Source organism: Thunnus maccoyii, chromosome 23 (assembly GCF_910596095.1).
Source record: "Thunnus maccoyii chromosome 23, fThuMac1.1, whole genome shotgun sequence".
NCBI lineage: Eukaryota > Metazoa > Chordata > Actinopteri > Scombriformes > Scombridae > Thunnus > Thunnus maccoyii.
Window position 1 is genome coordinate 23,721,242 of NC_056555.1, and position 16,943 is coordinate 23,738,184.

Below are 16,943 nucleotides of genomic sequence, written 5' to 3' on the forward strand. Positions count from 1 at the left end.
CTGATCATCAGTCTAACCTGTTGTCCTCCAGCTCAACTGCCTGCCTCCTAAAAGAAAAATAAAAAAATAAAATAAATAAATAACAAGAGTAAAAAATTAAAATTTGGTTCAATCTTTGTTTCACTCTTACTAAATTATACAACAAAACTTACTTATAACCACAAGCAGCAAACAGAAGCTGGACTTTAGTCCTATAGTTTAGACATGAAGGGAAAAAAGTGATTTAAAACATTTTGTGTTTGTTCAGGATTCATTATTAGAGAAGATATTTAAATTAACAGCACAGACAAATCTATAAATTTTATAGATTATAATCTTTATTTTATCAGCATTTGATGGCTGTATTTTCAAAATAAAACTCTTTCTACAGGACCTCCTGGACAGACTTCCTCTTAAAAAGTGATGGAAGCTTGTTTCCTTGTGTCTACAACTCAGATTCGTCTATAAGAAGTAATGAATGAGTGATCGAGGGGATGATTTAAGACATCGCCTATGTTTGCTTAATTATTATGGAATTATATGGTCAAACTTTTCATGACTCTGAGCATCTATTTGGCTCAAAACTGCCAACAGGACCTAACGATGACCATGTTGATGTGGTTGAAAGCTCCATAACAAGCGAGTTAAGTGGACCGTGAGTTGAGATTTTGTCGAACGCTGAGTAGTTTTCTTCGAGGACGTTTGTGGCTGAACTACAGATGACCGTCGTGTCTCTCTTTGTGTCTCAGTGCTCGTTCGTGCCTCCGTGTGAGAGGGACAACCAGAAGAACAGAGACAGGGTCCTGCAGTGGGAGGATTACTTCACCAAAGAGGTCAGCAGCCAGTCCTTCACCTGCTTCTTCAACCAGCAGAGGAGGTGAGACACACACACACACACACACACATTTATTACACTGCGGTCTATTTTAAGGTGTGATACAGATAAATTGGAAACGGGATGTGTGATGCTGTGAAATTTGCCTCGGTGACAGATCATTGTTTCCACAGGAGATTACAGATGGCAACCAGCAGCATTACTGAGGCGTCTCTTTTTGACAGAACTGTTTCCACTTCACAGTTTGCTGCTTGTGACCTTTGACCCCTCAGAAATGACCCTTGACTTCAATTTAACAGTCTTCCACAACTTATAGCTCCATTTTTTTTAATAACATTTTTGCTGCTGCAGAAGATTACAAACTATAACAGGAGGAAGAAGCACAATCGTGTTTTGAATCTTCGGCACCATTTTAAACTGAAAGTCTTATAAAAGCACCACAATGTTCAAAACTTAATCGTGGATTCAACTTAGTTTATAGGGAGGTCACATGAAACAAAAACAGAAAATAGTGAACTCAAGACATCACATGACCACACTGAAACATGAAGCAAGTGATTAAAATATATATATATATATATATTATAGATAAAACATATTTTTAATAGATAAAAGTTTGTCTTTACTTCACTTTTTTCCTGTGAATAATTGGATAATTTGGCTTCTTCAAGATTCTAAAATTATTCAAACTAATCCAGGAAATTCAGTCTCTGATTTTTCTTGCTAGACATTTGAAACTGGTGACAAGTAGACGTTTTATTTAGAGCAATTAATTCTTTTTAGTAATATTTAAGAATAAACAGTTCTTTGGTTCCAGCTTATAATAATATAATACATATTATAATACAAATGAATATTATCTGGTTTATTTAGTCGTCACCAGTAAATATGAATAATGAATATATTTGGATTGATGACTGTTGGTTGGGACAAAACAAGACAATTAAGAATAGTGATCAACATTTTTCACTGCTTTCTGACATTTTATAGACCAGGTGACTAATCGATTCATCAAGTAAATAATCGACAGATTAATTGATAATAAAAATAATTAATAGTTGCTGCCCTAGTTTCATTTTTCAAGCCAAAAAGTTTGGTAATAACTGTCATTGAGGCTACAGTGTTCATGATACTCCAAAAAACAACAAAAAAAAGACAACTTACTGGTGAATTAGCTGGTTTTAGAGGAATAATCCGCTTGTGAGCAGGAAAGTGCTCAGTTTGATTTTGACTTCTCTTGTGTACAAGTCAGGAAGTCACCAGAAACGTTAAGGATTTATCAAGAGTGTGCTGATCCATTGATAAATCTTTCTAGTTTACGTCTGTAAGCTGTGTTATATGTTCTGCTGTAATCAGGTGATGTGTGCGAGCATAAAAGGTGTAAAAATCTGGGGATGTGGAGTTAGACAGAAGTGGAGGCTAGCAGCCCCAGGATACATTAGCCGCCACCAGCATAACACACCTGAATCTCAGACCAAACTGTCAGGGGTCAAGTTGCATTGTGGGTAGTGTAGGCACCAGGTTTTGACGAAAAAGAAGATAATCTGACAATGTTATAATGCTCTGAGATGCTTTGAGTTTGACTGTCGCTCTTTTAATGACGTCATCTCGTTGTATCACCGACTGTTAATCTCTTAATGTTCACACAACAGCGGTAGACGGAAACAAGCATTCATTTTAATTTTCTTTTGCTGATATTCTGGGAATTTGGTTAAATTTGCACTACAGTTAGATGGAAACCTGGCTACGATAGCAGATTAATGCCCAAGGTTTTGGAATCACATGTCCTATCAACTATCAAACATGAGTGTAGTGTTTGTTTGTCCACATACTTTTGGCCGTATGTGCTGTGTATACTGTAGGATTATACAGCAGAAGGAACTATAGAGTCTCCCTGAATCCTGTAACATAAATAGTTATTAAATAAAGTAGAACAGGTGAATTGATTTATAATGTTTGAAGGACTTTTCTTTTTAGCCTGTTATTCAGGTTACTGCAGGCCTTTTATGAAACAGAGCTCTTTTTTTTTTACACTGTGACTAAAAATTGATGAGATGCAGAAAAACAGAGATCGTCTTTACCTTGTCAGCTTAATCCTCCTGTTATTCACACGCGATGCTTACCTGTGACCTTGGCTGGTTTTATTTTTATCTCTGCACCAGAAGGATCAGAATGAGGAAACTCTGCTTCATAAGAGAGCCCAGTGGGAGCTCATTGATGCTGCAGATAAGCTCCCGTTTGGTATTGTAGAAAAAAACTGGAACACACAAAAAGGGTTTTTTAAAGTTAAAAAAAGGAAGGAACTGTCATTTTGTGTTGATTTTTGCGGCCCCTGTGGACAAAAGCGGTAGTGTTTTCCCAGAATGAGGACTACATTTCCCATGAGCACCACCGCCTCATGTCATAAAGATCTCAGCTAACACGTGCATTTGTTTAGGAAGCGAGTGAAAGAAGGAGCTGCTTATTTTTAAACACAGCTGTTTGCAGGATGCATAGGGACGAGGTAATGTATCTATTTGTGTCTGTGTAAGATTAGTAATTGTAATATGAGGATGGTGAAGCAAAGTAAGTACTGTTTTAGTACCGTTCATACACCAAGGCAGAGCAGCAGCAGCAGCGTCTGCTCCGTCTGTGTGCCGTTTTGAGTATCGTTTACCTGCGTGTTGGAAGTGTTCAGAGCTCAATATACAGTGACTGTAGTTTTGCGTGTGCTTTTATTGTTTTTTTATTTCTTCTTTTTGTGATTTCAGGCCTGACGACGTGTTGTGGCGCCGTTCCCATGACACCAGCGTCCTGCTGCACTGCGTCCTCTGGCCAATGGTGTCGCTCCTTCTGGGCACGCTCATCGTGCTGCTGACGGTTTGCGCTCGCTCCCTGGCCGTGCGAGCTGAGGCTCTCCAGAAAAGGAAATGCTCCTACGAGGTGTGCCAAGACTTGGGGACCGTGGCTTCAGATCGCCGTGGCAACAAAGCCGCTGACCCCCTCACGACAAACTCTGACCCCGAGCTGTCGTCGCCCTCTAGGACCCTGCCACTGTTTGCAGTGCCGGTGCGACGCCGCGATCGGGAACATTAAGACAGAGCAGAAAGTTGATTTCACGTCTTAGGACGCTGATGAGCTGGTGGGGGTCACAAAGCTGGCTGAGGACGCCACCGACAACCTGCTGCCGTCTGGTTTGTATGATCAGAAATGTCCAAATGAGACACAAACACGAGCAGAGGATGACAGGAAATCCACCCTGTTGCCTATAGATTTCAGCTGTAACTCTGCAGAGAAACATCAGCACCTTTCCTCTGATTTTAACTGAACAAATTGGATGAGCGGAGACTCACGGATGCTGCTGAGTTTAATCTTATTGAAGGGTTATTTAAATGAATGACACCAGTGCTGTGATAGATGGTACGATGAATCAGTTGTCTGATATGTTGGACTCTGCAGTCTTCTTTGTAGCTCTTCTATAAACTAAGCTTTCCTTCTGTAGCTCACTGCTTCTTACTCCAGTCCCAGTAGCCACAAATATGACTAAATAGAGAGCTGAAGTCTTGACACCACTTCCTTTCATAGGCTTCTGTAAGTCAATGCAATCTTATTTATTTATTTTTGTTCCTTGGGGTTTTAAGATAAATGAGTACCAACATCAGCGTGATTTTAAAAATGATTCATTTGTTAGCAGTTAAAAAAAAAACAACTAAATACAACTCATGAAGTTTTACGAGTACAGCGGTGTGCAAAATGTCAGTGTAACTGTTGGTTTCTTCCAAATCCTTCATATTCTCCAAGACTCTCTTCTAATGTTGCAACTTTTTCGATGTAATCTGTGCTGTCTAAAAACATCTGCACCATTCGGCCCACATGTCCTTTGTTCTGAGATATTTTGGGGGCATTTTTGTCTTTATTCAACTATCTTACAATAGAATCATAGAGGGGAGAGTTTTGGAGATAGAAGGATTTTAGTCTTAATTTTAGTCTTTACTGTGCTGAATCAAACAGGGACAACAAGGTCTTATACATGTAATATGCACCCTAACCACTAGTCCACCAGGATGCCCTGTTACAGCCGTGTGTGAACTAGACTCGCCTTGAATTGCCTCATTTTGTCGAGCTGGTTTAATCTGCAGAGATCTTGGACTTGTGGTTTCATTAAAGGCCACTAACAGCAGAAATACTTAATAAACAAGAGCATCAGATCATTTTTATCTAGATATATGTAGTGAACCACACAACGTACTGTTCAGTCAGGTCATGATTTGTAGTAATTGTCAATGGGGTTTATTTAAGCTTTTGTACGTTTGGGGCATAGCTCAGAAGTCTGATGAGAGAAAAAGTAAATGTTAAAATATAAATACATGATCTGTACATACTTACCTGTTTAGCTTTTACGAGCTCTTTTTATTTCCTCTTTTCATAATCATGTAACCCACAATAGAAAAGTAACCTCATCGTTTGACATGAGAAAACAAATATGTAAGTTAAAGTCCTGCTTTCATAATGTTACTTAAATATGCGTTAACAAGTATTAGAAGAAAAATATACTTCAGAGATGAAAAGCAGCAGCACTCATGATTAAAAGAATGATAAGTGAACCTGTGAGCAGTATTTTAACATTGTAGTTTAGTCTGACCACTGCTTTATACTGTTCCAGCTATAGTAATGTATATTATTTCATGAGCTTCTCTCATGTTTAAAATAAAATAAAACCCAAATATGCAGAGTAAAAACCAGCCTGCAGAAAAATATAGTGGAGTAAAAAATATCTCCATCTGAAATGCGGTACAGGAAAGAAGATAGTCTTTAGTAGTACCAGTAACTCAAACAACAAGGACATTGGGAAACAGAAAAGTTGTTTAATTCATGTAAGTCTTCGGAAAACAGGAAGGGTAAGAGGTGAAAAATAAAAAGAGCCAGTAAAAGGTAAATCTGGGATTCATTTCTTATGATATATTTAAATTATTGAACTTTATTATTTATTTATGTATTCAAATACACTCTTGACTCATCAGAGGGCCCATTAGTGGCTCCTGTTGCTTCAGGGACTCCGAACCGCCTGCTTGTTAATGATGTGAGAGCTCTTTGGACCATGAAGGTGTTTGCTGACAGCAGGAGCGAACCCCAGGCTCATATGTTGGAGGTTAAACTGGGAGCAGCAAACACTGCATTCATCAAATCAAACCAAAACAAAGAGGGTATAGAGGGTTCATATACAGCATTAGAGCATTCTGACATCAGTAAAACCAACTGCGACATGAGTCTCCCCATTGATTTACCATAATAATGACTGAAAACAGACACTGAGCTAGAAAAGTTGCAGTCGACCCTTTGATCAAGTCGCAATGGTTCAATTTGAGACCAAACTGGGAAATTTAGATCATTGAACCAGATTTCTCAGAAAGGAATAAAAGGATATTGTAAAACAAAAGTCCTGAAACAAAGCAATGCGTTGGTACACTACATGGCCAAACATATGTGAACAGCTAAACATTCCTAAATATTAGAAACATCTCTCAGTATAACTGAATAGAGTTCAGCCTCTAAAACTGAACATAAGGTTCATGAATGTTGGGATGCAGTATTTTAGTTTTATCTAGGTATATTTAACAAACTGGCAAGTGAGTGTAAAAATGTAGATGTCACCTCATTTTTTGATATTGCAAAACATTATTGAATGTGTACAGTAAAAAAATGGAAATCTCACAGCATGCTAGGCCGGCCCTAAACCCACTTGGCGTACCCCTCGTCTTAAAGCACCTTTAGACTGCGACAACAACGATCATGTAAGTTTATTGCAAGTCACCCTGTGCAAGATTGTCACAATCTGTGTCAGACCGTACTGTAATATCAGTGTGAAGCTGTCAGATTGTGCGCCAAATGTGTGGTGAATCACAGTGCTACAATGGAAATAGAAAAAAAGTAAATGAAAGCAAAGACGTCATCATCTTGTCACCCGTCTGCACAGCACTCAAACTTCTTTTTTGTTTCACCACCAATCGTTTTTGATTTGCCATGGATGTATTAAATGTGTTTTCCCACTAAACCTTATTCAAAAACTGCACTTACGAAATGTAAGCCATCATTTCGTGTCTTATTCTGATTGGTTGGTTTGTAGTCGTGGATCGTAGCAGTCTTTGGTCTCCAAAGCTCCAAATCGTCCGCCAGTGGACGAGTCTCACAGTGAGATCTAGGACACTCTTTTGCATTGATGACCAAAGATTTTGCCACATTTCTCTCACGATTGTCAACTTTCATTTCAGACTGTAGAATTAAAATTGATCAAAAATGCAGTTAGCAGTCCTAGCCCAAAAGTACAGCAATTTGTGGACAGTTGTGTGACTTTTGGCCATATAGTGTACATTGTGCACCAAGAAATGGGACAAAGCTTTGGATCACACCATTATCCAGCAGGTCGGTAATGAACAGTCATTGGCCTTCACCCTCATGTGTAATACGCTCAAGTCACGCATTTGGCTTTACTGCACTTGAGGAAGCTTCAACAAGAGTCCTTTAAACAGCCAAAACATCACGCTAAAACACAATCCTTATCAATCAAGACTTTGAATCTAATTAAGAAGATAATGAAATGTCTCTGCGTGTTAAACATGAATGTTGTAGCTCACTGAACTGAACAGCCCCAGGATGAAAACAACACACGGCCAGCGCCTGAAGGCCTTTCAAATGTCGCCTTCAGCAGTAATGAGGACAAAATCTAGACCATGTGAATAAAGTAGGGTGCAGATGGCCCCTCTCGGTTTCTACCCTGAGTTTAGACTGACAGGGAAAGCTGACAGCCGACCAAAGTGAGGAACAGGAAAGTGTATAAAAGAAATCATGTGTAACTGGCAGCACTTCAGGAGACACTTTGTTCCTTTTTCATGCAGCAGCTTGTAGGCTTCATTCTGGTAAAAATGGCTCTGATAAAAATCTCGGGTGATTTGTGTCTTAAATCACCAGTGACTCAGCTCCCCCCCCCCTCCTCCCTCAGTGTTTTTGTAGCAGTCAGGACTGAGGACTAGCTGTTGTGGTATGAAACTGAGCTGCTTTTAAGTGTTTTGGTGTTTAGACCAGCAATAAGACCAGATAATGATGTGTTTTGTTGTCTTGTACGTCAGGGTTTGTCTGCTGAAAGTAGAGGAACCATTTTTGTCGGAGCTGTTCCTCTCAGTGTGTAGCACAGGTCCAACCTGTCATTTTAGACACTCTGGCATCAATGCACTATAATATCTGTCTGTATGTCTGTAATATAAAGTTATAAGTTCTGCAGCTGTAGAACGTATTGATCTCTGACGTGCAGGGCCGCCACACTGACTTCTGTATTTGCTTTTGGTTGTGAGTTGACTCCTGCAGAGTTAAATGTGATTGAACTGAATTGTTTATTCAGGAAATGTTTATTGTCTTATTCATTCATTGTTTCACAGTAAAATAACAGAAACAGCAGAGAAGGACGGATGCTACTTTACTCTAGTGAGAGCAGGTGTAATAATGGATATTAATGACAGTAAAGTGTTTGATAAGAAGCTGTATAATTTTCAACTTGTGAAATATTGTTGTTAGCTTGTCATGAAAGCTCCCACAGTTTATGTTTACAACACTGCCCACACTATTTCCTACATACAAGGTTCAGGTTTCTATTCATTGTACTGGCTTTGAGTATCTTGAACAGTGCAAATCAACTCTTAAACTAAATGTCTCTTATTTGCATGTGAGCAAATCCAGTTTGATTGTACCATTAGGAAGGGCTTTCACACCAGAAGCACAAGCTTGACATTGTGCAAAGCAAGGACATCATTTCTAATGGTGAGAGAGGCTGCATGGGTCAGCGCCAGACTTAGTGGCCGTATTTCAATTTACTTCTGTAAAACATGTCAACAGGACAGTTACATGGGAGTGTTCACTTGTTGACTAAAACATTTGTATCATAAAGTGTTTCCCAGTGTTCACATGTAGGTGATGTTATTTGGTGAAACAGGGAGAGATGAGCGTTGTCACTCTCTACGTTCTTGTACAATAATCTGTATTCTTCTTCTTTCTAGTTCGACACACTTACACTGATTTCTAGAGATGAAACTGAAGAGGAAAGTGCAATTATAATGTTTTAAGAAGACTTTTTGAAAGCTGAATGTTTCCATGCAGAGCCAACAATAGAACTGCTATCATCAAACGTGATTCATCCTGTATCTGAGGGTGTTTTAAATCTTCAACTGTTGTCTCCAAATTTCTACAGTTCTCTCTCCAACATGCCTGACAGTCTAAAAATTACCTGGCGTGATGCTACTTGTTGCTTAGCAACAGCCACAAGGCTGGGTGATGTGGCTGCCAATGAAAACTAACAGCCGAACTTTAGTCTGCGGCTGCTTCTGTTCTCTGTGTGAACTGACTGTTGTTGTAAATACATAATTTCCTCCTCAGGTTCGGCTGTGGGACGATGTTTTATCACCATGTTTTGTGGTAAACTTGAATGTTGCTGTACGCTGCTGTAGCACATCTGGTTTGTGGAAAAGAAGTTTGTTCTGTGTTGATATCTGTGAGTCTTCAGATTTGTGTTAAGCAGGAGTAGAAAACGTTCCTCTGTAACGACTGAAAAACAAACTATGAATGTAAAAGATTATTTATTTCTCCTTAGACATCATGGACAAAAGCAAGAGAAGTGTTTTAAAGTTTCCCCAGTCTTAAGGCCTGGTCACACCAGTGTTTCCATGTAGCGGCTAATGCAATTTACTCCACAGGAATCGTCACAATCAATCATTTCCATAACAGAGCAGGCAGATCAGCCACTAGATCCCAGTAGCTCTACAAGAATACGTGCGGTTGTGTTTTTTTATTGGTCTTTTTATTTGTTTGTTCTGTGATAGAAGGCCTGTTTAAAGACTTTTGACAAATTTTGTATATTAATTTGTTCACATTCACATTTTTTATTGAACATTTTAAATATGCAGAGGCGGAGCAAATTGCGTTCAGATGCTGTAAATGTTTTGACCGCAATATATTTTTATTGTGCTGTTTTCGAAACGATCCAAGATATTGATAGTTGCATAAAAATGTGTTAATAACTGGAAAATAATTGTTGAAAATCAAATCAAATTCAATTAAAATTTCATTTTGAGATTTTCAGGGGGTCAAAGCTGTCAGTTAGGCCTTGTTCAGACTGAGAGCCCAAATCAGTTTTTTGGCATATCCAGATCCCATCCAGATTGATTTTAGAAAGTCTAGACAGCAAAAAAACACATGAAATGCAATTTTGCAATTTTTGGATCCAAGCCACATCTGGAGGTGGTTTGAAATACGATTCCAATTGGATTTCTACAGATGTGTCTCAGTCCGGACGCTCTGGCCGCTCAAATCGGATTTCAAAGTGTCTTCTGTATCGCTCGCAATGCAACACCCAACAGCAACCTCAAATCCAGAGTGACGGAAGTTCATTGAAGCGGCTCCATGCTGCTACTAGCAGTGAACAACAGTCTGTGGACAGATGCTGAAATAAATTGTCTGCTGGTATTTTGCGGCGAGACCTCTGTACAGGCAAAGCTGGAATTTCTCTGCCTGCAGTCTGAACAAAGCCTTAGACCCCAGAGACGTCTTGTATTTTAGACATTGACACTATTTTAGCTTATTAGCTGTGTGTCACCATCCAGCTTTATTTAACCTCTTCTGTCGGTGTAAAAACTGCAAAATAAAAGAAGAATGGTTTGCAGACAATTATGAGACAGGTGTTTATTTAAAATAGATCTTTTACATGAACTGTGTGAACTTAATGTCCCGTTAGCGATTGAGCTAAGCTAACGAGAGAGAGTTTTATTTTCTCTCTTCCATAACTTCTCATTGAAATGGTGTACAATAGTCAACAAACTGCCCAGGTGGAGTAAACAGAGCGGTAGAGAGGTTTAGAGAGCTATGGTGACTGCATGTCTGTAACTGGCTAGCATGTTAGCGGTTAGCTCGCCAGCTACATCAGTTCACCAACTACTCGGCGAGTAATCGCTATGTCACAAAGTTACTACAACCAAATACTTTTGCCGTGCCACTTTCTGGTGTGACCAGGCCTAGATAGATATCTGTGCACAAGTCTTAAATGACTTAATCAAGTATTTTGTTTTACACTCAGAGCTGCATCTATGAAGCTAAACTGAAAAGTGAAAAACTAACGTTATAATGAATATTTTATGGAGCCCCGAAGGCAACATGTGCTTTTTAAGGCTCTCATGTCGCCTTCAGGGCTCCATAAAATATAACTTGTTTGCTGTCATTTCTACAGAAATGATAGAGACAGAAAATTGTGGGTAATTTTTAACTACTAAAAGGGCATCCGCTACTTTCTTGTGTGAGCAAGAAAGTTTTTTGTGCACAACAGACTTTCTCCTGAGCATTAAGTAGTTTCCTGTGTAAACAACAAACCCTCTTGTTCACTTTGTAACTATTTCTGTCCTTAGTTTGACAAATGCTCTCCAAACAGTTCCGACAGCCACAAACCAACAGCAGTTTCCAAAGAAAATTCAGTGATGCTGCCATTCAGTCGCATTTTAGAACGTGATGTGACATTTAGAGGCATCAGGAAAACACACGAACAGACTCGGATTCTCACTAGGAGTGAATGATCCTGAGTTGTACGACTCCATGAATGTGACTTAAAACAAAAAGGTCAAATCCATGTATGAACATTAAGGACACTGTTATTACTGCATCTGCCTCCGTCTTCCCTTCTAGAGATACTTACTTTTTTCTTTCTTTCTTGCTTCATCTTTTATCCCCTGTATTTTTCCTCTTTTACTTCTTTTCCTCCATTCCCTCCTTTTTAATGCTGGGCAATGTTTAAATCATTATCTCAATGTTAATAAGAATATTTTCTAATATTGATATATAGTGTGTCAAAAATGTATAAACAAAATCATCTTTTAAATAGTCATAGAAATGCTATGAACTGTGTTATCACTGTTTATAAGTGTAAAACCAAAACTTCTATAACTAATTCTCTTCGTTTTTAATAACTTTGCTCAGAAATTGGACAAAAAAAAATTGTAGAACAACATAAGATCATAATATTCAACCTTACTTCTTTATTTTACTCTTCCCTGTTTTCATCCTCTATCATTGTGTTTCCAACCAGTATTTTTTTGTGCTAAAAATACAAACCTGTTGGACAGAAACGTTGACTTCGACGACAAATCAGTGACACAAATTAAAATCGCTGTGAAAGAAAGCATACACGCACTTTTATGAATCCGATTTTTTCAACTCATTTTTTCAGTTTTGACATCACTAAAACTTGTAAAATCCCTGAATCATCCATTCTCTCCAAAGAAAATGTAGCTTCTCTGTAGCATTTTTGTGTGTTTTTATGAGACTTAACGAGCTGTTGTCATCTTTCTGTCCGAGATGAATAATGTTAGATTTTCTATCTAAAGCCATATGCTAATCTGTGAACTGCAGTAGCAACTAAACTCTGTGTTTCACTTCATCACCACAGAAACTGAAAATGTTAAATTATATTATTTCAGATGCGGTTTTGGTATTTATTTAGATTTTAATTGATTTTTACCCCTGAGTTAATCAACACTGTATAATGTAGTCTTTCATTGACTGTATTATTATCATTATTGTATTTATTATAATAAGTGTGCAGGTGTCTCCTTTTGTTCTTTCTTCATCATATCTTTGTACTTTGCACTGTGTTGTCTGCAGGTATTTTGTCGTCCCTTCATCCTCTGTACCTCAGCATTGTACCATGTGACCCAGGTAGCCGCTTTGCCCGTGTTTTAACGATAATAATGATAACTATAGTGCCTAATAGAGATCTTTAAATAAAAACACATTTTGTCTTCAACCTGAACGTCTCATTGCAGCTTTTTCTGCCCCTTTGAACTTCATGTTTTTGCAAGTTTTTTGTTTTTTTTTAAAGTCTGATCACAAAAGAAAATCTGCTTACAAGTCACAATCTACGGTGGCCAACAAGGGCAAACATCCTGCAACTTAAGAAAACACAAGCAAATTAAGAAAATTGTCAGGTTAGGGAAGCAGGAGTGGACCCAAACACAGAGGCTGGAATGCAGATTTGATGAAAAAAAATCTCCTTTAATCGTGGATGTCATGAACAGGCAAACAGAGCTGAACAGAACTAGCAGACGAAACAAAACAAATGATCCAACAAAGACTCAACTCAAAACCAGACCTTAAATACAGACTAAACTAATCAGGGAATGGGGAACAGGTGACGAGACACAAGGGAGTGATTGGCTGAGGAAACACAGGAAGCAGGGCAGGGCTAACGAGGGTGAAGCAGGGCAGGTGAGGAGGAGTACATGAACACACAAGGGAAACACAGTAACAAAACTAAAACCCAGAAAACACAATACTCTAAATACAACCCACACCAACCCGTCCAAGAACCACCATGAACCTAAACTAAAGTATACAACACACCAGGCTAAACAACAAAAGGCAGTCCAAACCCACAACCCAACTATAACAAGAAAACCCACATGAACCGAAGGACTGAACAGAAGTGCAAACCAGGAGACCCCAAAGAACACACAAAGTCCAGGCAGGGTGTGACAAAAATATCTTCATCAATTTGTTGTAAATACCAGAACACATTACAGAAACGACAACAGAAAAGTGTTTCTAGAGGAGACTTAAAAGTGACGAACACTTCAATAACTCATAAGCAAAATGTTGTTAAAACACAAACGAGGCCTCTTTCCTACCGTATTTCCAATTAATTATATATTTTTTAGGTTGAACAACCACAAATTATTTGAACTACTTTAATGTAGTTATTTTATTTAAGCTCTATTTGACTAACTCGATTCAAGTACATTACATAGATGTTTTTAGTTTGAGTTGGACCAACAGGAGAAAAGCAAGTTGGACAAATACATTATAATGCATAGATGTAGTTGGTTTGAGTTGGGCTACATATATTTATTGGATAGAAATTCTGCCCACAATTTAATTGAGTTCATCCAATGAGTTGTTTTTTTTTTGAGTGTAGTGAGGTACTCTATGTACAGCCGGCTGTGAGACGAGTGCACAGGGACCGTCTAAAAAGTTCAACACTACAAAGAGCTACTTCAAACAATATTCAATAACCCCTAAACCTTTTTTCCAAAGTGGTGTCGTATAACCAACAGCAGACTACTGATGTGTGAAGTGATTTTGGGGACACTACACTGTATAAGAGTGAAGTTATTGAATATATTATAATATTATCTTTGTAACATTAACATGCTAATATTATCTTTGTATATTAGCATGCTAACGTTAGCTTTTGGGAAGAGCAAAAAAAAAGGAAAATGAGAAGAAGAAACAAAGACAAGAAAGAGGAAGAACAGTGATGGAAGACGTTGACCGTAGTACAACGTCCCTGTTTCAAATCTAGCTGAGGATGATTGTTGTTGCTTTTTGTCTCCACCCTCTTTTCCCTCATTTCCTGTCACCTCTCCACTATCTGCTATCAAATAAAGGCTTAGATGCTCACTTTAAAAAAAGGCAAGAAAAAAGACAAGTGGATGGAAGGAAAGATTGGAAAATGGAAGAAGGAAAGACAGGAAAAGGGAACGAAGAATGAAAAAGGTCAAGAGAGAGCTGCTACATGGATATTACAATGATGTGTGTGTGTCCTTTCATCTGTCCTCCCTCTTCTCCATTCATTCTCCACTCTTTTCATTCATTCAATCCCATCTAAATTGAGAGAGTTGAATAGCTTCCCACTAGACAAGAACAGGACACATCACACACACACATACACTTGTACTTGTATTGCCTGAGTCAGACCACTTGTTCTTCTAATCAATGAATATTCAATGACTCTCAAACACAAGCACATTGACCATCTCTCACCTTGGACGGCGGTGTTAATGCTGGGCCACTTATCCTCAGTTCTATTAGGATGAAACACAAACAGACACACTCTCCTACACAGGTATAACATGTTTTATCCTTGTACAGCTGGAATCAACCATCAACCTACACAAACATTGTCATCACCAAAATCTGATCACATTTATTCATTCAGGCCAGTCAGTGTATTATCCTAGAAATCCTGTCTATTAATGTATATTTAATGTACGTCCAGCACCAAAGCAGGAAACAGTTTGCGCGTTTCCATCCACCTGTTTTTAATCATACAAATGTGAAAAACAAATTCGAAATACTGCATAAGAAATTGATAAAAGCAAAATGCTAACTAGAGTTGCACGTAAGTCTAACGGGGTCGAAGCAATTAAAAAACGCTGTATTCTCTGATATTTGTTTAGCAGGACAACAATTCCTCCTAAAAGTACACAACGTTTGAGGTGGAAAAAACAACCAGTCACCAGAATCATTTGATCATCTGTTTTTCAGCATATCCTGTCACCAGTGTTACTTCAATTCCATTTCCATCCACCTGTTTTTATGTGTTTTCAATTTGCAAAAACAACAAAACAAAAAAAAATGTGCATGAAAAAGTCGAAATATTGCAAAAATGATTTTACGCTTGTCTGAGGTGTAAAAGCAGTTGTGTGGATAAAAATCAAACGCAAACCATAGACTGTATAAAAATATGGACGTAATCACCGTGACGTCACTCGTTGGTTTCTGAAGAGCGGTTTTGAAGCTTAAAGCGAGCCGCTCTGGCCGTCGCCATCTTGGCAGTACGTGACTCTGTCTAACTCCCGGTCAATTAAAAATGGGCAAAGAGGCGGGCCGAATGGCTGAAACAAGCCACCTAGCGGCTGGCGGACCTGTCACTCAAAGCAGCCATGTCCTTCATTATGCAGAACTTTACGGCTTAATAAAATTTAAACGGGCGAGTTATAAAAAAATTCACCCCCCGTACAGTTGTCATGAAAGAGGAAATTAGCTTTAGAGACCAAAACCGTTTTTTGTACCAGGCTGTAAACATGTTTATTTCTGCTGTAAAGTTGGGTATTTTAACATGGGGGTCTATGGGGGTTGACTCGCTTTTGGAGCCTCAAGTGGTCGTTCAAGGAACTGCAGTTTTTGGCACTTCCACATTGGCTTCATTTTACAGCCCCGGAGGTTGCTGCTTGATGTAAACAGACTGAGTGAATAAATGATGACGTACATGAATCATGTGACTTAAATGTCACTGAAGAGCTGAAAACATCAGATCTGTGTGGAGCAATGATGAAGAGACTGTAACCTTCCTCACACTAATACATGAAACTAACAGAAATGTCGTCACATTTTCCACATGGTTTCCCATCATTTGAGCTTTGACTGTCGCTCTTTTAATGACGTCATCTTGTTGCAACAGTTTAACGGCACCGATTAAAGAATTAGCGCCACCTGCTGTTTAACTGCTAATATTCACACAACAGCAGTGGATGGAAACAAACATTAAGAATTAGATTTTCGGCATATTTGATTAAAATGTGTGTTACATTTGGATTGAAACTTGGCTAGTTTATCCTTTTAGCAACGCAGAAAGTAAGTATGTTGAAGTCGGGGTGGTGGATTAACATGTAAGGCATCAGTTTAATTTAAAGGAGTTCACGTCCTGTCACAGACTACAATTAATATAAGCTTCTTATTAACCAACAAGTTTTCTCCTCAACCCTTAACTCAGTGTTTTAGTTACTTAACTTTAACCATACCTTACAGTTTAGACCTTCACCTTCACCGTACCGTAGTTGCCAAGACTAATTGTTGTCATTGAATATAATCTGCAGTTTTACAGAATCAACCAGCATCACATTCTTGTCTGGTGGGTTGCATCACAAAACCTCTGAGCTTCACCGATTAGTTGATTAACTGATCAGTCGATCAGCAGCTGCAACTAACAGTTATTGTCAATATCAGTCAATTAGTCATTTGGTCTATAAAATGTCAGATGATGGTAAAAAAAAAAAAAAAAACAAGCATTGATTATTGTTTCCCAAAAGCCCAAGATGCAACCTAAAATCTCTTGTTTTGTCCACAACCGAAATATATTTAGAAACCAGAAAAAAATTCACATTAAAGAAGCTTATTTTAAACAATTAATCGAATATCATTACAGTTGGGGATTAATTTTCCGTCACTTAATCGAATAACTGTTGCAGCTCTAGTCGACTGACAGAAAATGAACAGACAGCTATTTTGATAACTGATTAAATACTTTTGAAACGGTTGTAGCTTCTCAGATGTGACGATTTGCTGT

General features: G+C 38.4%; 1 protein-coding gene across 7 annotated transcripts in view; it reads left to right on the forward strand.

The window, feature by feature from the left end:
• LOC121890750 (calcium-activated potassium channel subunit beta-4-like) overlaps window positions 1-12,586 on the forward strand; it is a 43,477-nt gene extending 30,891 nt beyond the window's left edge. For all 7 annotated transcript variants that reach the window (XM_042403287.1, XM_042403282.1, XM_042403285.1 and 4 more), the window contains 2 exons: window positions 729-856; window positions 3,565-12,586. In XM_042403287.1, coding sequence (XP_042259221.1) covers window positions 729-856; window positions 3,565-3,889 — 453 coding nt within the window. In that variant the 3' untranslated portion in view covers window positions 3,890-12,586. The remainder of the gene's footprint in view (window positions 1-728; window positions 857-3,564) is intronic.
• Window positions 12,587-16,943: the final 4,357 nt, after the last annotated feature.